Below are 18507 nucleotides of genomic sequence, written 5' to 3' on the forward strand. Positions count from 1 at the left end.
TGATACTATTGATATGTTATGCAAAAGTATGTGTTTCAGGAATGCAGAACTGCAGAAGCAGGTGCCATGGTTGTTTATCTTACTTTTTCACGTCTGCCAAGCAGTCAATCCGAATGCTGGTTTCCTGATAGCTAATTTAAGCATTTGCATTTTCCCCTCTCAGAGAAATGGAAAGAAAAGTGTATCTCAAAATTTTAGGTTGCTGAATTTTATGCTATGCAAGTGACTTTAGCATGTTAATTTCAATGAGGTCTTTTAACTCAGTGAGATCTTAATTAACCATACATTTCAATAAATAGATTATTCTGTTCATGATGCTGATAAACTGTTAACTAGATGTTAATTTTTAATTTATTTTTATATTGGGAAATTTTGGAAAGTATATTAATACATCATCTTACCAAAGCAAACAAAATAACCACCAACAATAGATTACTGTCCTTAGATTTATTATTTTGAGATTCCAAACATTGTATAAAACTAATACCTCAGAGACTTCAAGTGAGCTTTGATGAACATCTCTTAGCGCTAAACCATTTCATGGAACATGTTTCCTTCAATGAATCTGTGGGATCTGTTTCTTGGGAGATGGCAGAAGAGGAATGCCCTCTGGCAAAAGGAAATGCAGAGTGGTAGGTAGGGGTAAGAGACACGTTCTTGCCTGATAGGAAAACGTTTTTCCAGGGCCTGTGCCGATAGGGATTTTGTCTGTTAGAGCTTACATTGGCTCACTGCCACCTGGAATTGACGATGGCAGTGAGCGTGATGTGAGTGAGTTTTTAGAGCGTACGGTATGCCTGGCATATCCATTTAGATCCAATCAGAAGAAATACAAAAACATAACAGACTTACACTGTATATACTCGGGTATAGGCCGACCGAATATCCACTGATGCACCAAATTTTACCACAGAAACTGCATTAAAAATGTGCTAAAGAAAACCCAGCCTATACTTGAATATATATGTTATTTTTTTGTTTTCCTACTTATATATGATTTAAATTCCCAGAAATTAGCACTTAAATTTTGATTCCTTAGTTCCTTTTTAAGGATGCCATCTTGTAAATGACCAACCGTCACTCACACAAGAAAGGAAGAGGCTAAGGAGAGAATATGACACGCGTTTTTCTCATTTGTTTGTCTTTTAAATGGGGCCCAAGGTTGGTCTATTGTCTCTATGAATCTGCAGAATGTATACAGATGTACTCATATCGTTTCTTTGTCTGAAGAGGCCTGTGATTCTTGGTTTCATGGCCAAATGTTTTAAAAAAATCAAAACCAGTTGAGCTGATTCCAAGTCACCGCAATCCTATAGGTCTGAGAAGAAGTGTACACAGGGTTTCCAGGCTGCAAGCGTTTATGCGGAGGTGGACTGTCACATCGTTCTCCACGTGGAACAGCTCATGGCTTAAAACTGCCGACCTTTCAGTTTGCAGCTGAGTGCTTAACCACTGCACCAGCCCCGCGCCCGGGCAGTCCTTCAGGATCCTAGTAATCGCTTGGGTTTGGCTCTTCTCATGCAATCCGATAGCACAGAGCCTTAATTGTGTAGGCTGAAACATCTTACGCTGAATCAGATGCTCTGGGTTTTTGAAAGAACCTGGGTGTAGGAGCTACATAACGAAATAGTTGTTAGTTCTTTTCCTTGACTAAAACCTTAACTATGTTAGAAATAGAATGTTATTAAGTTCCAACTACAGTATAAGAACTTCCTGGAAAGCTTAGAGTCACAGAGACGGTGGATTTTCCAAATGTTTTGATAGTTTGAACTTTGAAAGAGTGTCATCAGTATTTGAAAAATTCATGAGTAGACCTCAGGAAAGAATACACATTTTCACTGTCAAACGTAATCATTGTTAATATCTTGGTATGTGTTCTTTCACTCTTATTTGTATGTACAAGTTTGGGATTTATTTTGCATAATTGGCTTATGAAATATGCAATGTTATATCTTGCCTTCTCTTTCTGACTCACCTAATCTTATCACTGTATCTTTCTGTTATTCATATTTTATAACAATAATTTAATGACTGGATCTTATTCCATTGAATGATTAAATTCTTATTTACTTACCTCTCTCCCTATTGCATATTTGTTTTTACTTTTATATTCTTATGATCTTCTTGAAATAAAAATGTTCATATTTCTGATTATTTCTTTAGAAATAATCCACCATATTTGAGTTATTGAATTAAGGCTGGGACATTTTAAAAGGTCTTTGGCCAAAGGAACTATAGTTAAAAAACTTTCTAACAACTCTGATGAGACCATTTATTTATTTATTATTTTTAACTTGGACAGTTAAAATTTTACTAATTAAGACATTATTTTGTATAACAACTGAAAATTTTGTTATAGCACTGATCGATCAATGTTAGCTTTTCGTAAACTGTTTGTGAAGGACCTGTCAGAAATAGAAAAAAATCAATATGCATATAGTAATATTTTCCTTGGCAAACTCCAAAAATATCACCCTTAAATTCTTTGTGGGGGAAAAATGTAGTGGTGGTTTAGGATTACCTTAGCTTAACCAGATGAGCCCTGATCATGTTGTGGCTTATGACACTGCCAACTTGCAAGGTCAGCAGTTTGAATCCACCAGCCACTCCGCAGGAGGGGGCCAGTTCTGCCCTGTCCTGTAGTGTCACTGTGAGTCAGACTCAGCTACATAGCACTGAGGATAATCCAGCTGAATGCATGAATGAATGATACCTCAGAGTTATACGTGATCCAAGCTTTCCTTTTTCACTTTTCACCATGTGATCAGCCTTGTACTGCTAAAACTCTTCCGTAGTAACTGAAAAGATTTGCGAAATATTTTTCCCTAAATGCAGTTTTGTTTTTTCAAAGGGAATAAATATGTTTGTTTTTCTTTAAAGGATCAGTTTTCAACATAATACATTTCTTAGTTGTTAGTTTAATTAAATAAGTTTATGTTTTCTGTTTTTAGCATACTATTATTTTGGATTGACTTGGAAGTGAGTAAATTCTTCCCTGGAAAGTCAAGCAATTCCTTAATTTACCTCAGAAACCTTTCTTTTACATGCTGGAAAACTTTAAAATGTCTCATTAAGTTTATCATTGCCCAAGCATGTGCCTAGTGGATCGATGTGATAGTCCTATTTGAGCTAAAATTTAAGTACAGGAATCAAAAGTAGCACAATACAATAGTATAGTGTAATATTTGCTAATACAGGGCATTGTGTTAGTTGATTATTATCCCTCATGGTCACAATAGCTACACAAGGTGGCTATTTACATCTGAGGACTTGAGTATCTAAAGGAAGTAAGATAAACTTTTCTAAAGCTTTGGTTAAATATAACTTTTAAAAAATATACCAGTCTTAGCCATTAGTTTTCCTTTATTGTTGAGTTACTGACATTGACCCTCTGGGAAACCAGAAGATATTCATGTTCTGAATTTTACTTATATTTCAGATTGAAGTAAAATCCCTTAATTTACTCTACGTAAAAATGTCTACTTTATGTCAGAACTGTACTTGGGGAAATTTTTTGTACTTATTAAAACTGTTCTTAGACCGCGCGGCCATCCTGACGGCTCTAAAACTGTTCTTTATAGTGCACACTGAAATGAAGCTGTGTTAGAGGTAAATGGGAACATACATAGTTATAAATCTATTCAGTGGAATGAGGCCTGTTTGGAATTATTTGGTTTGTTTTCTTTTTAACCTGACCATCAGAAATATAGACAACTTTACTAAATACAGTATCAGTAATTTTTATTTGTAAGGATTTGGAGTCTAAAATGATTTGGGGATCGGAAAATAATTGTGTTTGGAGATAAAAAGGAAGCTGTCGATTTTTTTACTGTTACCTGATTGATGCATTGGCCTCCAATATTCACGCTCAGGTGGCTCCACTGATGCCTATATTTTAGGAAACTAGGCAGTCTGTGCATGCCAGCGTGGTGTTCCCATTGTTCTCTTTTCTCACGTTGATACTGATTTTTTTCTGCAGAAACCTGAAAATGCCACAAGCCAACCACCTTCTAACCAGCAAGTTGTAGAGGTGGCAATTCCTCCTGTAGGGACATTTATGATTGAGTCAAAGGAGGGAGGTTATGATGACGAGGTACCTTTGTTACAGCCCTCTGCACCATTCCTCCTTATTGTTCTTTCTTGTGTGTGTGTGTGTGTACTGATAACAAGAAAAGTACCGTGGGCATGCGTGCACCTCTCATTTACATCTCCCGCACGTAACTTACAGCTCTGCCTGCCGTCAGCAGTCTGAAATTCACTGACCCACTGCTAACAGGAATTTGGGTTTTAAATGCAAATTGAATTACAAAGCTTAAATAATTTAACAAAAGGATAAGTCTATGTTTCTGGAATATAGAAAATAGATCACACCCAGGTTAATGACTTTGAATAGAATTTGTTCAGTTTACTTATAAACTTTTGAGCATTTTGTTTTCCTTTTTTGCCCTACTTGAATTTATATAATAGTTGGCTCATTATTCATCCAGTCAATCTTACAGCATCAATGCAAAGTAGGTAATCTCTATTTCTGTTTCTGCGGGCCTGTGAATCAGATGATTCATTGGCATTACTGAAGGCGGACAGGTGTTGGCAGTGCCTCATGCTGTTTCTTCTTACTACTGGATTTAGAGAGCTTTTCAACAACATGGAGGTAGTTTCACTTCTAAAGATACGGTTCTTATGAATCCAAATGAAAATGTTGTTATCCTGGTCCATCATATTATTTCTATTTTTCTGCGTTCTCTCTGAGATGCTTAGGGTTATTCTTTTTTAATGTTAGGAAAGCCATTTCTGAATACTAAAAAAAATAAAAGACCATGTATTGGGGAGGGCGAACCTTTGAGAAAAAACTTGATGGATTCTCTCATTTATTATTTTTTACTGGAATAGATAAATGAAAATTGAACATATGTTAAATTAATATTCCAGGTAACTTTTTCCCAGATTTACTCCAAAGTTGTATTTATTAAAAACTGTTAGTCCCCGATATCAAAACTTTTCTAATGACAATGAATTTCACCATGCTGGCATATGAAAACATGAGCTATCAAAATAACATGAAGAAGATTAATGAGATAGCGGCTTGTCAGAAGGTTGTTTTTTTTTTTTTGCTTATATAACGTTAGATATCATGTTCAGTGTTTACCTCCAACTAAATACAGTTAATAAGTTTCAAGGGATGATATAATGTGTGTAATGTCTTGGCTTGTTCTAAGAAGATAACTAACTTCATAGGGCATTGAACCCATTTGCTTTGCAACAATTTTAAAATATAAACAACTGAGAATAAGTTACTGTGAAGACAAAGAAGTGCTTTAATAGTAGTACATTTTCCAAGGAACTTATTATGTTATTAGCTCTTGAAAATTAGAGAAAGTGACCTGTTTTTAATAAAAATATTTATTGATCAAGCAGCTAAGTGTTAGAAGTGTGTATTTTTAGAGTGTACCTTCTGGCATTTAATGAAGTGGAATTGTGATTTATCATGTAGTATTTTTCATGCAAATGCTTATGCTGCTAGAACATGTGAGCTGTGGGTTTTTGTTTCATTTTGATTTTTTTAAATAAAGAATCAAACATTTAACAGTGCATGTGCCTTGGAACGTTAAAAATTATTTCCTATGGATACAGGGCTGCTGCTTACACATGTGTGGGCTTTACAGTTGTGCAGGGCTACCCAGCCAAAAGACCTAAGTGGAGTTAAAATTGAACTCACTCTTACAAACACATTTTTTTGGATTTGTCTGTCCAGAGAGGAGTACTGAATAAACTTTTCTCAATTCACAGGTTGCCTTTTTGCAGTTTGCATAAAGGCAACCCATGACCTAGCTGTGGCCCTGTGTGGATGGCTTTAAAGAGACTTACATGCATAACAAATCCATTGCTATACTTTAAAAAAAATGCAACATTGGCCATGTGAAACACAAAAGAGCTTTTATCTTGCATGTAAATTAATTGGTTTTTTATTTTATTTTTATGTTAACGATTCAAAAACTCTTACTTTAAATCCCTGTGGCAGATCATGACGACACCGAACATGCAAGGTATTATCATGGCGATAGGTAAATCCAGGAGTGTGTATGACAGGTGTGGTCCTGAAGCAGGGTTCTTTAAGGTACAACTAACATTTTCATTTTCGTACTTTAAAATTAAAATTTTTAAAATGCTTTATTTCTTCACTTTTCTTCTTTATAAATGCTTTATTTCTTCACCTAATCTCATTTACCTATATAATTTTCTTTCCTATCTTAGACATGGCTAACTACCAGATTTTTGGGGGGAGAGAAGGGGTTGACACAAGAAGGGGAGTGTTCTTTCATACATATATACAAGACTGACATTTTATTTTAATCCAGATAATTTGATAATGATTGTATTTGCATATGATTAATTAGTAAAATATAATCTATTTATATAATAAATATAAACAAAATATCGATATAAAATAAAATAGAAACATATTTTCTATTTTAAGAAAATAAAAGGAAATTAGTAATATAGAAATATAACTGCATAATGGTAATTTATTTTCTCCACATTGTTAATTATACTAGTTCATATTATATTTTTTTCTTGAAATTTTATTTGCTATAAGTATTCTTCATGTTTTGATATATTCAGTAATTTATTGCTATGTACTTTAAATGTTCTGTTTCATAACCACCTTTTCCCTCATAATTTTAAATATCTTAGTCATGCCAACACATGTACCACCATCAAGCTGAAACATTGCTCTAGGACTAGGTCATTTTTCCCTATAATACCAGATCTTTTCCATATTTTTGCTACAGTAATATTTTCACACTCATGAACACTCTAAAAACACCATTTATATCTTGAAAAAAATTTTTTAAGCACCTGTATTGAAATATATTTCACTTACAGTAACCTCCACTCTTTCTTTGGCATAGTTATTGTTTCTGACCGTCAAGCTGATTCTGGTTTGTGTACCTCCTTGTGTGTAACACAGAACTCCTTATAGCTTTCAGAAGCGGACCCGTCTCCTGCAACACCCATAGGTTAGTTGGAGCTGCCAGATTTTCAGTCAGGTTCCTAACCACCTGTGCTATCCAGGGCCTCCTTTCATTTGGCATTACAATTCGAAAACTCTCCACGGTATGTTGTCATCAGCCCCGTTTTAACCTTTTCATGTCCTGTGGTACATACAGCACCTAGCTACATTTTCTGCTTTGGGACGTTAGTGGGAAACTCTTTGCCTATTTTTGTATGTACTGCCATCTAGTGGAGGTTTGTAACTGTGTAAATCTGAAGAAATGTGTCTTATCTCACTGACCACAGCATCAGCTATCTTGTGAATTATATTCCCATCTGTTTCTTTTTTTTTTTCTTAGAAATTCATGACTTTTTATTTCAAATATTTACACACTGTGATGGCTATTATTTCAAACACGAGTCAACCAGTAGAATTTAGCTAAAGATAAACTTGGAGCTAAAATCCAAATACAAAATCAATAGTCTCACCATTTAATTTGTCTTTAAGCAATGATCTAAATATATTGCCTTTGTGTTTTTTTATAGTGGTTTTGATTTTGGAGTTGAAATTTTTTTAATCGTTTTATTAGGGGCTCATACAACTCTTATCACAATCCATATATACATCAATTATGTAAAGCACATCTGTACATTCATTGCCCTCATCGTTCTTGAAAAATTTGCTCTCCACTAAAGCCCTTGGCATCAGCTCCTCATTTTCCCCCTCCCTCCCCACTCCCCCTCCCTCATGAGCCCTTGATAATTTATAAATTATTATTTTGTCATATCTTTCCCTGTCCGATGTCTCCCTTCACCCACTTTTCTGTTGTCCGTCCCCCAGGGAGGAGGTCACATGTAGATCCTTGTAATCAGTTCCCTCTTTATAACCCACTCTCACTCTACCCTCCCAGTATCGCCACTCACACCACTGGTCCTGAATTCCGCCCTGGATTCCCTGTGTTTCCAGCTCCTATCTGTACCAGTGTGCATCCTCTACTCTAGCCAGACTTGCAAGGGAGACTAGGGATCATGATAGTGGGGGGAGAGGGAAGCATTTAGGAACTAGAGGAAAGTTGTATTTGTCATCGGTGCTACACTGCACCTTGACTGGCTCGTCTCCTCCCCTAGACCCCTCTGCAAGGGGATCTCCAGTGGCCGACAAATGGCCTTTGGGTCTTTGCTCTGCACTCCCCCCTCATTCACTATGGTAAGATATTTTTTGTTCTGATGATGCCTTATATTTGATCCCTTCAGTTATTTGTTTTTTACAGTGCCATTGTAATTTTTGTCAAAATATATGTATCAATAATGAATTGGAAGTCTCATGTTTAATTTATTACCAAAAACACCCACTTTAAAGAATTCACTTAGTTGCCCATAGTACAAGTAGTAGTCACTGATTTTCAGTTGTGATAACTTTCAATTATTTTGTCTCATCTCTCCTGAATTTGTTATTGTTGTAAGGTGCCGTTAAGTCAGTTCCAACACGCAGTGATCCTAGGCACAACACAACGAAACATTGCCCAGTCCTGCACCACCCTCCCAATTTCCCCAACATTTAAATAGTGTCCTTGTATTTTTAAAATGACCAAATTTCACATTCCACAAATCTGTGTGTTATGTTGTGGGTGATAAATGAGCTGTAACAAATATTTTTGCCCATGCAAACAAAAACATTTTATTTGCTCCTCAATATTGAACTGTGTTATTTTCCCTTTTTTTCACGTGGCTTTTGTTTTCCTTGGATATGCTCATTTATGTTTTTGGTCTGCTAGTTTTCTATGTCTGTTGTTAGTGTCACTTGAAGTATTCAGTGCCTAGCTCTCAGTCTGTTGTTAGCAGTGTGCTCTGGAGATTTACGACCTGCTCTGGCTTGAGCTTTGTATTCCTGGGAAGTAACTAGTGTCTTGAGAGCTCCTTTCACCATCACCTCATCCTCCAGCTTGACTAACTCGCCTATTCTGATGGAACAGTTAGAAGATAGGAGCTTTGAAGACATTAAGAAGCAGGCTTGTGAGCAGTTTCTTAGAGCTCAACCTACCAATCACAAACCTTCCTTTCTGCGTTCTTATCTCTGTACTTTATGTGTGCTGCTATTGGTCTGCGTCTGCGTTACTGCTAGGTCAATTCTGACTCATAGTGACCCTATAGGGCAGGATACAATTGCTCCATAGGGTTTCTAAGGTTGTAACTATTTACAGACGCAGGCTAGACAGACATTTTTCTTTTTTCAACTGGAGAAACACTGGTAATTTTGAACCTTTAACCTTTCAGGTGATGCTTCAGCACCTGGCTCCTTGGTATGAATATAGGCACAAAAAATAATATCTTTAAGAAATTACAAATTTCTTAAAGTAAATTAGTTAAATTTCTAGTTAAGAAATTACAAATTTCATAAAGTAAAATTCTTAAGGTAAATGATGACTATAATTTAGAAGAGTAGAAAAATATCCAAGTAGAATCACTTGGGGTTTTAACTGTCCAGTGGGCTCTCAGTAGCTACATGAGAACAAGGAAGAACGTCACCTATACAGAGATCTTAGTAAGCCAAGGCCTTACTTACTAAGTTAGAAAGACTGACCTACATCGGGAAGGTGTCCATCTTGAAGAGTAATGAATCAAGATTGATGAATGTATCTGACTAGATGATCTTGTTGAGTTTCTCGGGAGTGACAAGTATATACCTATATTTACAAAATTCCATCTCTAATGACCAATATCACTTTTTATTTTGTTGTAGTATAGTGGCTTCATTATAGGGTCTCTAATAGTAATTAACCATCATAGCAAAAAAATATGAAAAGGACATATTTAATCTGGAGCTGTGCTACGAGGAAGTAGTATGAAGCAAGTTGAACAACTCAGCTGTGCCAACTTTAATTTTAAATAGCAAATTGAGTACCGCTCTGCTAAATATACCAGCCTGGAACATCTGTTGAGAATATGGAGGACCGGATATGACTCCAGTACATTTTAAAAATCAGAAAGCTTCCGAAAATGGAAATTTATAAATAAAGTACTAAAGGGATGGATTTTTGTTGATGAAAAGTAGAAGGATTCTTATTGCATGTGTTTTTGTCTCTACCAATTTAGTAGACTGAGAATACTGTTATCTTGACCGTCTCTTGTGAACTTGGGTCAAAATGATGACGCTAAGCAACATTTTTTTTCCCAAATTATAAAGGAAAGAATACTTAAAACTTTAAGGAGGCATTAAGTGTGTTGGAATCTGAAATGTCAATATTTAATTAATTTTCATGGCTTTTAAAAAATCCATGGCAGTATAATTTTGAAAGGGAAAAAAAAGATTTTCAAATGAAAAGCATTTTAATCGTTTGTATTAGCTATAAAGACAGTTACCAATGCTAACCCATATATTTCAATGAAGTATGTATCAAGATTATTTAAAGATTCTCAGATGTGATTTTTCCATCCTGTAAAATGAAGCTGGAGAGGTGATTTCTGGGTGACCAAGAATTATGCAAAAATACATGCATTTACAAAGAAAAATAAAACTTTTCTAAACAGAATGGTTTTTTTGGTGTATATTTTGCAAATGTGTATACACCCATATTTGTGTATGTGAATGTGTATGTCAGATTGAATTAGAATTTTTATGTCTTATGCAAGTAAACATTAAAAATTACTTAATTGCATGCATGTCTTGTGTACAATATTTATGATTAGGTCTGTATCTGTCTACATGAGCAAGTAATTTACAATTCATTGCAAAATATCTTGTAAATTACTTGCTCATTTGTGAAAACATGCACTGGTGTATATATAGGAATTTATTATATCCCATTACAATTAATTACAGATTCTGAAGTGATTCTATTAGTAAGAAAAGTAACCTTAAACATTAATGTAATAATAGGGATAGCAATTATTCAAATAAACTGAAACATTGATGAACCAACAAGGGTTCTATGGATTATGTGCAAACTTCAGGACTGATTCTGTCCCTTATTTGTGTCCAGTCCTGTCAAAGCTCCTTGTAGTACTGTTGCTAGATGTTCAAGAACCAGCCATTTCTTTCACCTCTGGATTTTCTCAGGACCTGATATAGTTTCTCTAGTTTGAAAGCTTAGAAATATAGATCACAATGATATTAGAGAGATAATTGGGGTATGAGAAGTTAGCCTGTCAGTGATCGGGCTATGAGAACACATAAATGTGACAGAATCAGTCAGTTTAGATTTAGTCTACCATTTCTATTTTTGAAAACAAAAAGAGGGTTGTATTATCAGTATTTAGGGGAAAAATATTTTCTATGATTTACAACCTTATTTGTAAAACTTTAAGGGGAAAAAGATCCAGGAAAACTAAAGGAAAAATAATTAAGTTACAATATTGGAGAATTTTAATTATTATAATTAACCAAAGTTGGCATTTTTGATGTATTTTCTAGGCAATAAAGCTGGAGTATTCAAGATTGGTTAAGTTGGCCCAAGAGGATACCCCACCAGAAACAGATTATCGTTTACATCATGTGGTGGTCTACTTTATCCAGAACCAGGCGCCCAAAAAAATCATTGAGAAAACATTGCTAGAACAATTTGGAGATAGAAATTTGAGTTTTGATGAAAGGTAATTTGAAATTAAATACCTAATTCATATACTCAAAATTGTCCACTTTTATCTCTAATGCAGTAATTTTTCAATGTTTATTTTACACGGAAACACATTTTGAAATAAGTACAACAGAGTATTTGACTTTACCTAATTTGAGAAGCTGTTTTAGGAATTTTTTTTGAGTCTGTTCTCACGATCTTTTAAATTTTAGACTGAAAAATAGCTTCAATCATTTAGTAAATTTTATTTGTGAACCAAGGTACTAAGCTAAACAATTTAAGTATACTCAGAAGAGCATATAATTATACTCCAGGACTGCCTAGTAGGACTCAGTATTACAAAGGGCACGGCTAGGACAGTATTTTTAATCTCTGCTACATAGGCCTTTAGATGAGATAAAGGCAGCGATCCTGTATTGTAGCATGCTTCGTAGTACCTACACATACAATGAACTGTTACGTATGGATTATGATGCTGGCAAAGACTGTTGACTGCCAAAAGAACAAACACATCTGTCCTGGAAGAGGTACAGCTAGAATGCTCTTCAGAGGCAAGGATGGTGAGACTTTTCACACGTACTTTGGACATGTTGTCATGAGCGAGCACTCCTTGGAGAAGGACATGCTTGATAAAATAGAGGGGCAACGGAAAAGGGGAGACCTTTGGACTGACAGTGGACAAATGGATGCGCTCAAACATAAACCCAGTGGTGAGGGTGGCACCGGGCTCAGCAGCGCCTGCTTCTGTTGTGCACAGGGTCGCTCTGAGTCAGGACCATTTGACGGTATCCAACACCACGCTTAGATCTGCTAGCTTCCAGGAGCATCTCATGCATCATGAAAACTCAAAATGTTTATATTGCCAATTGAAAACAAAATCACCCCTGCGTTGAAAAGCCTGGAGAAAAGTATGAGCAAATATACAAACAGAACCCTCTTACAATGTGTGAAAGGAGCCTGGATGGCGTAGTGGTTACACACTGGATGTACAAAGTCAGCAGTTAAAGACCACTGGCCTCTTCCAGGGAGAGCACGGGACTCTACGCCCTGTAAAGGATCTTGGAAAATCACAGAGGCAGTTCTGCCTCACTCTAATGGATCCCAGTGAAGCAGCATCGACCGTGAGGATTTCTCAGCTTTTTATTCTTTTATATACAAGGCTGCTATGAATCAGAACTTGACAGAATGTAGTAACCTCCTTTTTTTGTGATGGCTGATTTAAGAGAGCAGCATGTGGCTGTGAAATTTGGTTTCCTTCTCGGGAAAACGCAGCAGAAACTCTTGTGATGTTGAACTGAGCTTACCAGGAGAGAGCTGTCGGAAAAACTTTAGTGTAAGGGTAGTTTTCTCATTTCAAAAGACTGTCTGTCTGGTCCACCCGGTCAGACTGTTCATCGGTGTTGAGGTTTCGAGAAAAATTGCGTGACCGTGTGTGACAAAAGTCCTGATTGGTGACAGAGAGGGACTGTTTTTGCCACCATGACAATGCACCTGCTCACGCAGCCATCTCAGTGCACCTGTTTTTGGCCAAAAACAGTGTGCCTCTCTTGCCCCACACACCTTACTCAGCTAAACTCATTTCATGAGATTTCTTTCTGTTTCCACAAGTGAAGAGAGACATGAAAGGACAGTGATTTGATGACATAGAAAAGGGGAAGAGTAAACGAGGCAGGTGCTGTCAGCCCTACAAACAGATGAGTTTGAAAAATGTTCCCAAGAAATGGAATCACAGATTTGACAGATGCTTTAAGTGTAATGAGGGTGCTTTGAAGGTGATAAGGTTGTTTTGTTAAAAAAAAAAAAAGTAAATACATAGCTTGGGAGTAGAGGGATGGAATTTCAGTTTGTTTTGTGTTACCCACTCCTATAGTTAAGAGAATGTGAAGAAAAACAATGTATCTCGATTTAAATTCTGCTTCACCCTGTACCTACTATTGATTAATTAAAAGAAATAATACAAGTAAATGGTCGGGAATAATATCTATTACACTTACTAAGCACCCGATGAATCTTGGCTAATACTACTATTTTTATGGAAATCACTTGTTTTGCTACATATTATTTAAAAGATCTGGAAAAATTATTCATAATTGTTGTCATCATCTGGCTATCTGCACTATTTTCGATTCTGTATATTCTTTTAAATGTATCTGTATGTTCTTTTTAATGTAGGAAATTGTTAATGGATTAATCACATAGCTTTTTAATCCTTGGGAAGGATCTGCCCTGGGATTTAAAAAAACCAATATTTTGATAGCCTTATTTCTTTTATGTTTGAAAGACAGGTATATGTGATTATTTATATTTGGTAAGGATTTCTTTAGCAATAATTCTGATCATAAAGTCCATTGGTATGTTTCCGTTCTTACCTGAAAGGACAGACACATTTTGGATTTCTCCTTTTACTATTTAAGGCTAATGTAATTTGGGGGTAGAATAAGATTTAATGTTCACCCTGCTTAATAATAATTTCCATATTGTTATTGAATCTTTCAATATGTAACCAAGGTGTTTGATAAAGCATGATGGAAGCTCCAGCCCAATGTTAATGTAGCATGGCAGCTTCTAATTAGAGATCTTGTTGTGTAATTACTTACCACTGATCCTACATTGAATTTTTCATTTAAGGATATTTGGGAGTTTTTGCTCAAACAAATCCTGTTCGGTGACAGTGTATTTCATTTCTACATGAGTTTGATAGCCTCCAACTTTAATTGACCCCATTTGGCAGAGTAGAACCGGCCGCCTTGGGTTTCAGAATTACTCAGTAGCCATGAGTTGGGAGGTTGGTTGGTAATCTAGTTTTTTATGTAACACTTCTTTTCAGCTGTTATAGATTATGGTTTTGATTTGGGAATATATTTCTTTTTATTTGCAGGTGTCACAATATAATGAAAGTGGCTCAAGCGAAACTTGAAATGATAAAACCTGAAGAAATAAACTTGGGGGAATATGAGGTAATGTACATTTTGGAATGAGTGATAGATTTGAGATTCAGTAATTCACTTACATTCTTTTAATTTAATTGTGAGTTAGTTATGGCTGATTAACTAATAAATTTCTTAGTTCTCAAGTCACTAATATTAACATCATATGATATCTTAAGAATAGTTTGATGTGATGACATGTCAACGAAAAGATTTTTTTAAAGACAAGATTTTTCTTTTTGATTTTAAGTGCAGTCTTCTTTTATACCACAGGTTAGTTAAAATTACTTTTAAAATGATATTTCTAATCTCAAGAACGATTCTGTATGTAAGTTACATTAATTTTTGAACTAGAATTAACTCATTCATTAAGTGCCTATTGTGTGCCAAGTATTCTTCTTAGACTATTGCACGTGCTAATTTAGTCTGGAGAATAACAACTCCAATAAACTCTGAGAGGCATTTACCCGGAAACGAAGCTCTTTGACCAAGATGCATGGTCTGGAAACATAATTACCTAAGTATGTGTTCTCATGTCCAGTAAGAACAAATTGAAATAGCTTTGATTTAATAATGGACCCATACTTTTTAAATTAGTTGATCCCCCTAGCCCTTTTCCCAAGGTTGGAGTTACAGGGCACTTTATTTTTCATTGTCAGTTGATAATCTCTCTCCCACGTTATTAATCAGGTTTGATTCAGTAGTTTTTATTCTTAAACAGTCTCATATTCCTTCTAACTTAAGAGCAATTAAATTCTACAGGTATTTAAATACTCTGCTTTTGGATTCTGCCTCTTGCTCATATCTTTGACTTGCTTTAAATCCCAAATCATGAACTGTAAAGTAACAACCAACCCAGCTCAACAACTGTTTTTCAAAAATGTTTCTTGGAACACCACTATTTGATTATGGTGGTGGCTGCTTTTGCATAACAATAGCCTACTTGAGTAGTTGCGATAGAAAGTGCAAGGCCTTCAAAATCTGAAAATTATTAAATGGCCCTTTACCAAAAAAAAACCTTCTATGCTTCATCAAAGTCACAACTTGTCGAGCAGCCTTTACCTCTACGTGTTATTCTGTTTTACTTCACACTATGAAAGTTAGACCTTGAAAAATGAACATCATGTATGTTCAAAATTCACTGCCATCAAGTCAATTCTGACTCAAAGTGACCCTACAAGACAGGATGCTGCTGCTCTGTGGCTTTGCAAGTCTGTAACTCTCTCCAGGAGCTGAGCGCCTCCCTTTCTCCTGGTGCTCGTATCAACTGGCTGCTGGTCCTGGGGTTGGTAGCCCAGTGCGCAACCGCTATGACGTGAGCGCTCACTTATGTTCAAGGAGATTATAGTGGCAAATAACTTGACTGTTTCTTTCATTTGCTTATAAAATATGTGTATTAACGCATTACCATTTTATCATTAATATTTACTTTAGCTTCTTGTATATTGAACTTAGGCTTATCTTGAATCCATTTTTGTTAAATTAGTTAAGGAAATCATGATGCTGTTTTCTAAAGTTCATGTATGTCAGCCAAGAGTCATTTTGTGTGTGTGTGTGTAGGTTGTAGGGGAGGAAAAATTTTCCTACTATGCTACTCTCTGCTTCAATATTCCTTAGGTAAATATACTATCTAACTCTCTATCTATCTATCTATCTATCTATCTATCTATCTATCTATCGTGTGTGTTTGTGCGTGTACACACACAGTGAATTAATGACAAACTTGGAAAGCATACTTCCTCACTATCATTAAGTAAATTCCTAAAGGACTTCTGTGGGCCTCTGAGATTGTAACTCTTTAAGGGCGCAGAAAGCAGAAAGCCTCATCGTTCTTTTTGAAAAGCATTAAAAGGTTAAAAACAATCTTTTGATGTAGCAATTTTCAAAAACAAGCTGCTTCGTTTCAAAGTCATAACGTTTTTCAGTACTATAAAAATTTACCTGACATTTAATGTAGATAACTAGCAAGATTTTAATAGTATATGCCTTTATTTTTTTTTGATATTTCAATAATTGTATCTTTATTTTATGAACAATAGTTGTCTTTAGGCAGTGTGCTTTTTTTTCCCTTTTTTAATTTTTTTATTTTAACAATTTATTGGGGCTGATACAATTCTTTTTACAGTTCATACATATACATACATCAATTGTATAAAGCACATCTGTACAGTCTTTGCCCTAATCATTTTTTTCTCTTTTCTTCTTTTACATTTTATTAGGGACTCAAACAACTCTTACCACAATCCATACATATACATACATCAATTGTATAAAGCACATCCATACATTCCCTGCCCGTCATTCTCAAGGCATTTGCTCTCCACTTAAGCCCCTTGCATCAGGTCCTCTTTTTTTCCCCCCTCCCTCCCCATTCCCCCCTCCCTCATAAGCCCTTGGTAATTTATACATCGTTATTTTGTCATATCTTGCCCTATCCGGAGTCTCCCTTCCCCCCTTCTCTGCTGTCCCTCTCCCAGGGAAGAGGTCACATGTGGATCCTTGTAATCAGTTCCCCCTTTCCAACCCACTCACCCTCCACTCTCCCAGCATCGTCCCTCACACCCTTGGTCCTGAAGGTATCATCCACCCTGGATTCCCTGTACCTCCAACCCTCATATGTACCAGTGTACAGCCTCTGTCCTATCCAGGCCTGCAAGGTAGAATTCGGATCATGGTAGTTGGGGGGAGGAATTATCCAGGATCTGGGGGAAAGCTGTGTTCTTCATCGATACTACCTCACACCCTAATTAACCCATCTCCTCTCCTAAACCCCTCTATGAGGGGATCTCCATTGGCCGACACTTGGGCCTTGGGTCTCCACTCTGCACTTCCCCTTCATTTAATATGATATATATATATACATATATACACATACATATATACATATACACATATATACACATACACATATATACACATACATACACACACTTATATCTTTTTTTTTTTTTTTTGCATGATGCCTTATACCTGGTCCCTTGGGCACCTCGTGATCGCACTGGCCGGTGTGCTTCTTCCATGTGGGCTTATTTGCTTCTGAGCTAGATGGCCACTTGTTCACCTTAGTATATGCCTTTATATTTAGAAAAATATTTTGAAAAAATTGAGAAAATAAGAGCAATAACCTCATGGATTATTCTGCTTATGCAATTGTTTATATATCTTAGTGCTGTCTTCGATAATTTCTCATCAGTGCCTAGTAATTTTATATTTATTAGTAATTTATTTTGTAAATTAGAAAGTAAACATCTTGATTTTGTTCTAATTTATCCTCAATTTTAACTGTTTGCTTCTATTAATTCAAATAGTTGTCAGAACTATTCAATATTTTTGTTACTTTATGAGCAGCCTCCATTTCAATTTTAGTGTCTTATTTTATTATTTTTCTTTACCTACAGGAGTGGCATCAAGATTATAGGAAATTCAGGGAAACAACAATGTATCTCATAATTGGACTGGAAAATTTTCAAAGAGAAAGGTAAGGCAAAGTTTAAAAATATGGAGTTCAATATTTGCACCTAATATTGGTTGATAAGACCTCTGCAAAAAAAACAAAAACCTCTGCAAATGAGGCACAGAGGACCAGATCAGGCATCTTCTGGTTCCCCTATAGCTTCCACCCTCCATTCGTCTGTACCTATTCAGACAGCACAGAGCACCCAGGCAAACCATGATTGTAGGGGTTCGTCAAAGAAAGGTTATCACAAGTCAGGATCAGTAAACTGCAAGGATACATTCATTGGTCCACAGCAGCGTTGCTTCTCAGCCAGTAGCCAAGTCTCAAGGCCATCCACCTCTCAAGCACATGATCCCTTTGATTCTGCCTCCATGGACCAAGAAGCAGGCTCATTGTTCTGCCTCAGTTTCATAGTCCTGGCAATGCTGCCCATTCTGCCTTTTGGACTTCCTCCATTTCTGATATCAGCCTGCTCCTTTGCTTTGTCCATGGTCTCCATGCCATAGCCACTTCACACAGAGATAAGGAACAGACTTCACTGATGTGTCTTATAGTG

General features: G+C 36.0%; 1 protein-coding gene across 2 annotated transcripts in view; it reads left to right on the forward strand.

The window, feature by feature from the left end:
- USP25 (ubiquitin specific peptidase 25) overlaps positions 1-18507 on the forward strand; it is a 168194-nt gene that overhangs the window by 129826 nt on the left and 19861 nt on the right. For both annotated transcript variants that reach the window (XM_075542462.1, XM_075542463.1), the window contains 3 exons: positions 11405-11583; positions 14446-14524; positions 17893-17972. In XM_075542462.1, the coding sequence (XP_075398577.1) occupies positions 11405-11583; positions 14446-14524; positions 17893-17972 (338 nt within the window). The remainder of the gene's footprint in view (positions 1-11404; positions 11584-14445; positions 14525-17892; positions 17973-18507) is intronic.

Source organism: Tenrec ecaudatus, chromosome 2, assembly GCF_050624435.1.
Source record: "Tenrec ecaudatus isolate mTenEca1 chromosome 2, mTenEca1.hap1, whole genome shotgun sequence".
Taxonomy (NCBI): domain Eukaryota; kingdom Metazoa; phylum Chordata; class Mammalia; order Afrosoricida; family Tenrecidae; genus Tenrec; species Tenrec ecaudatus.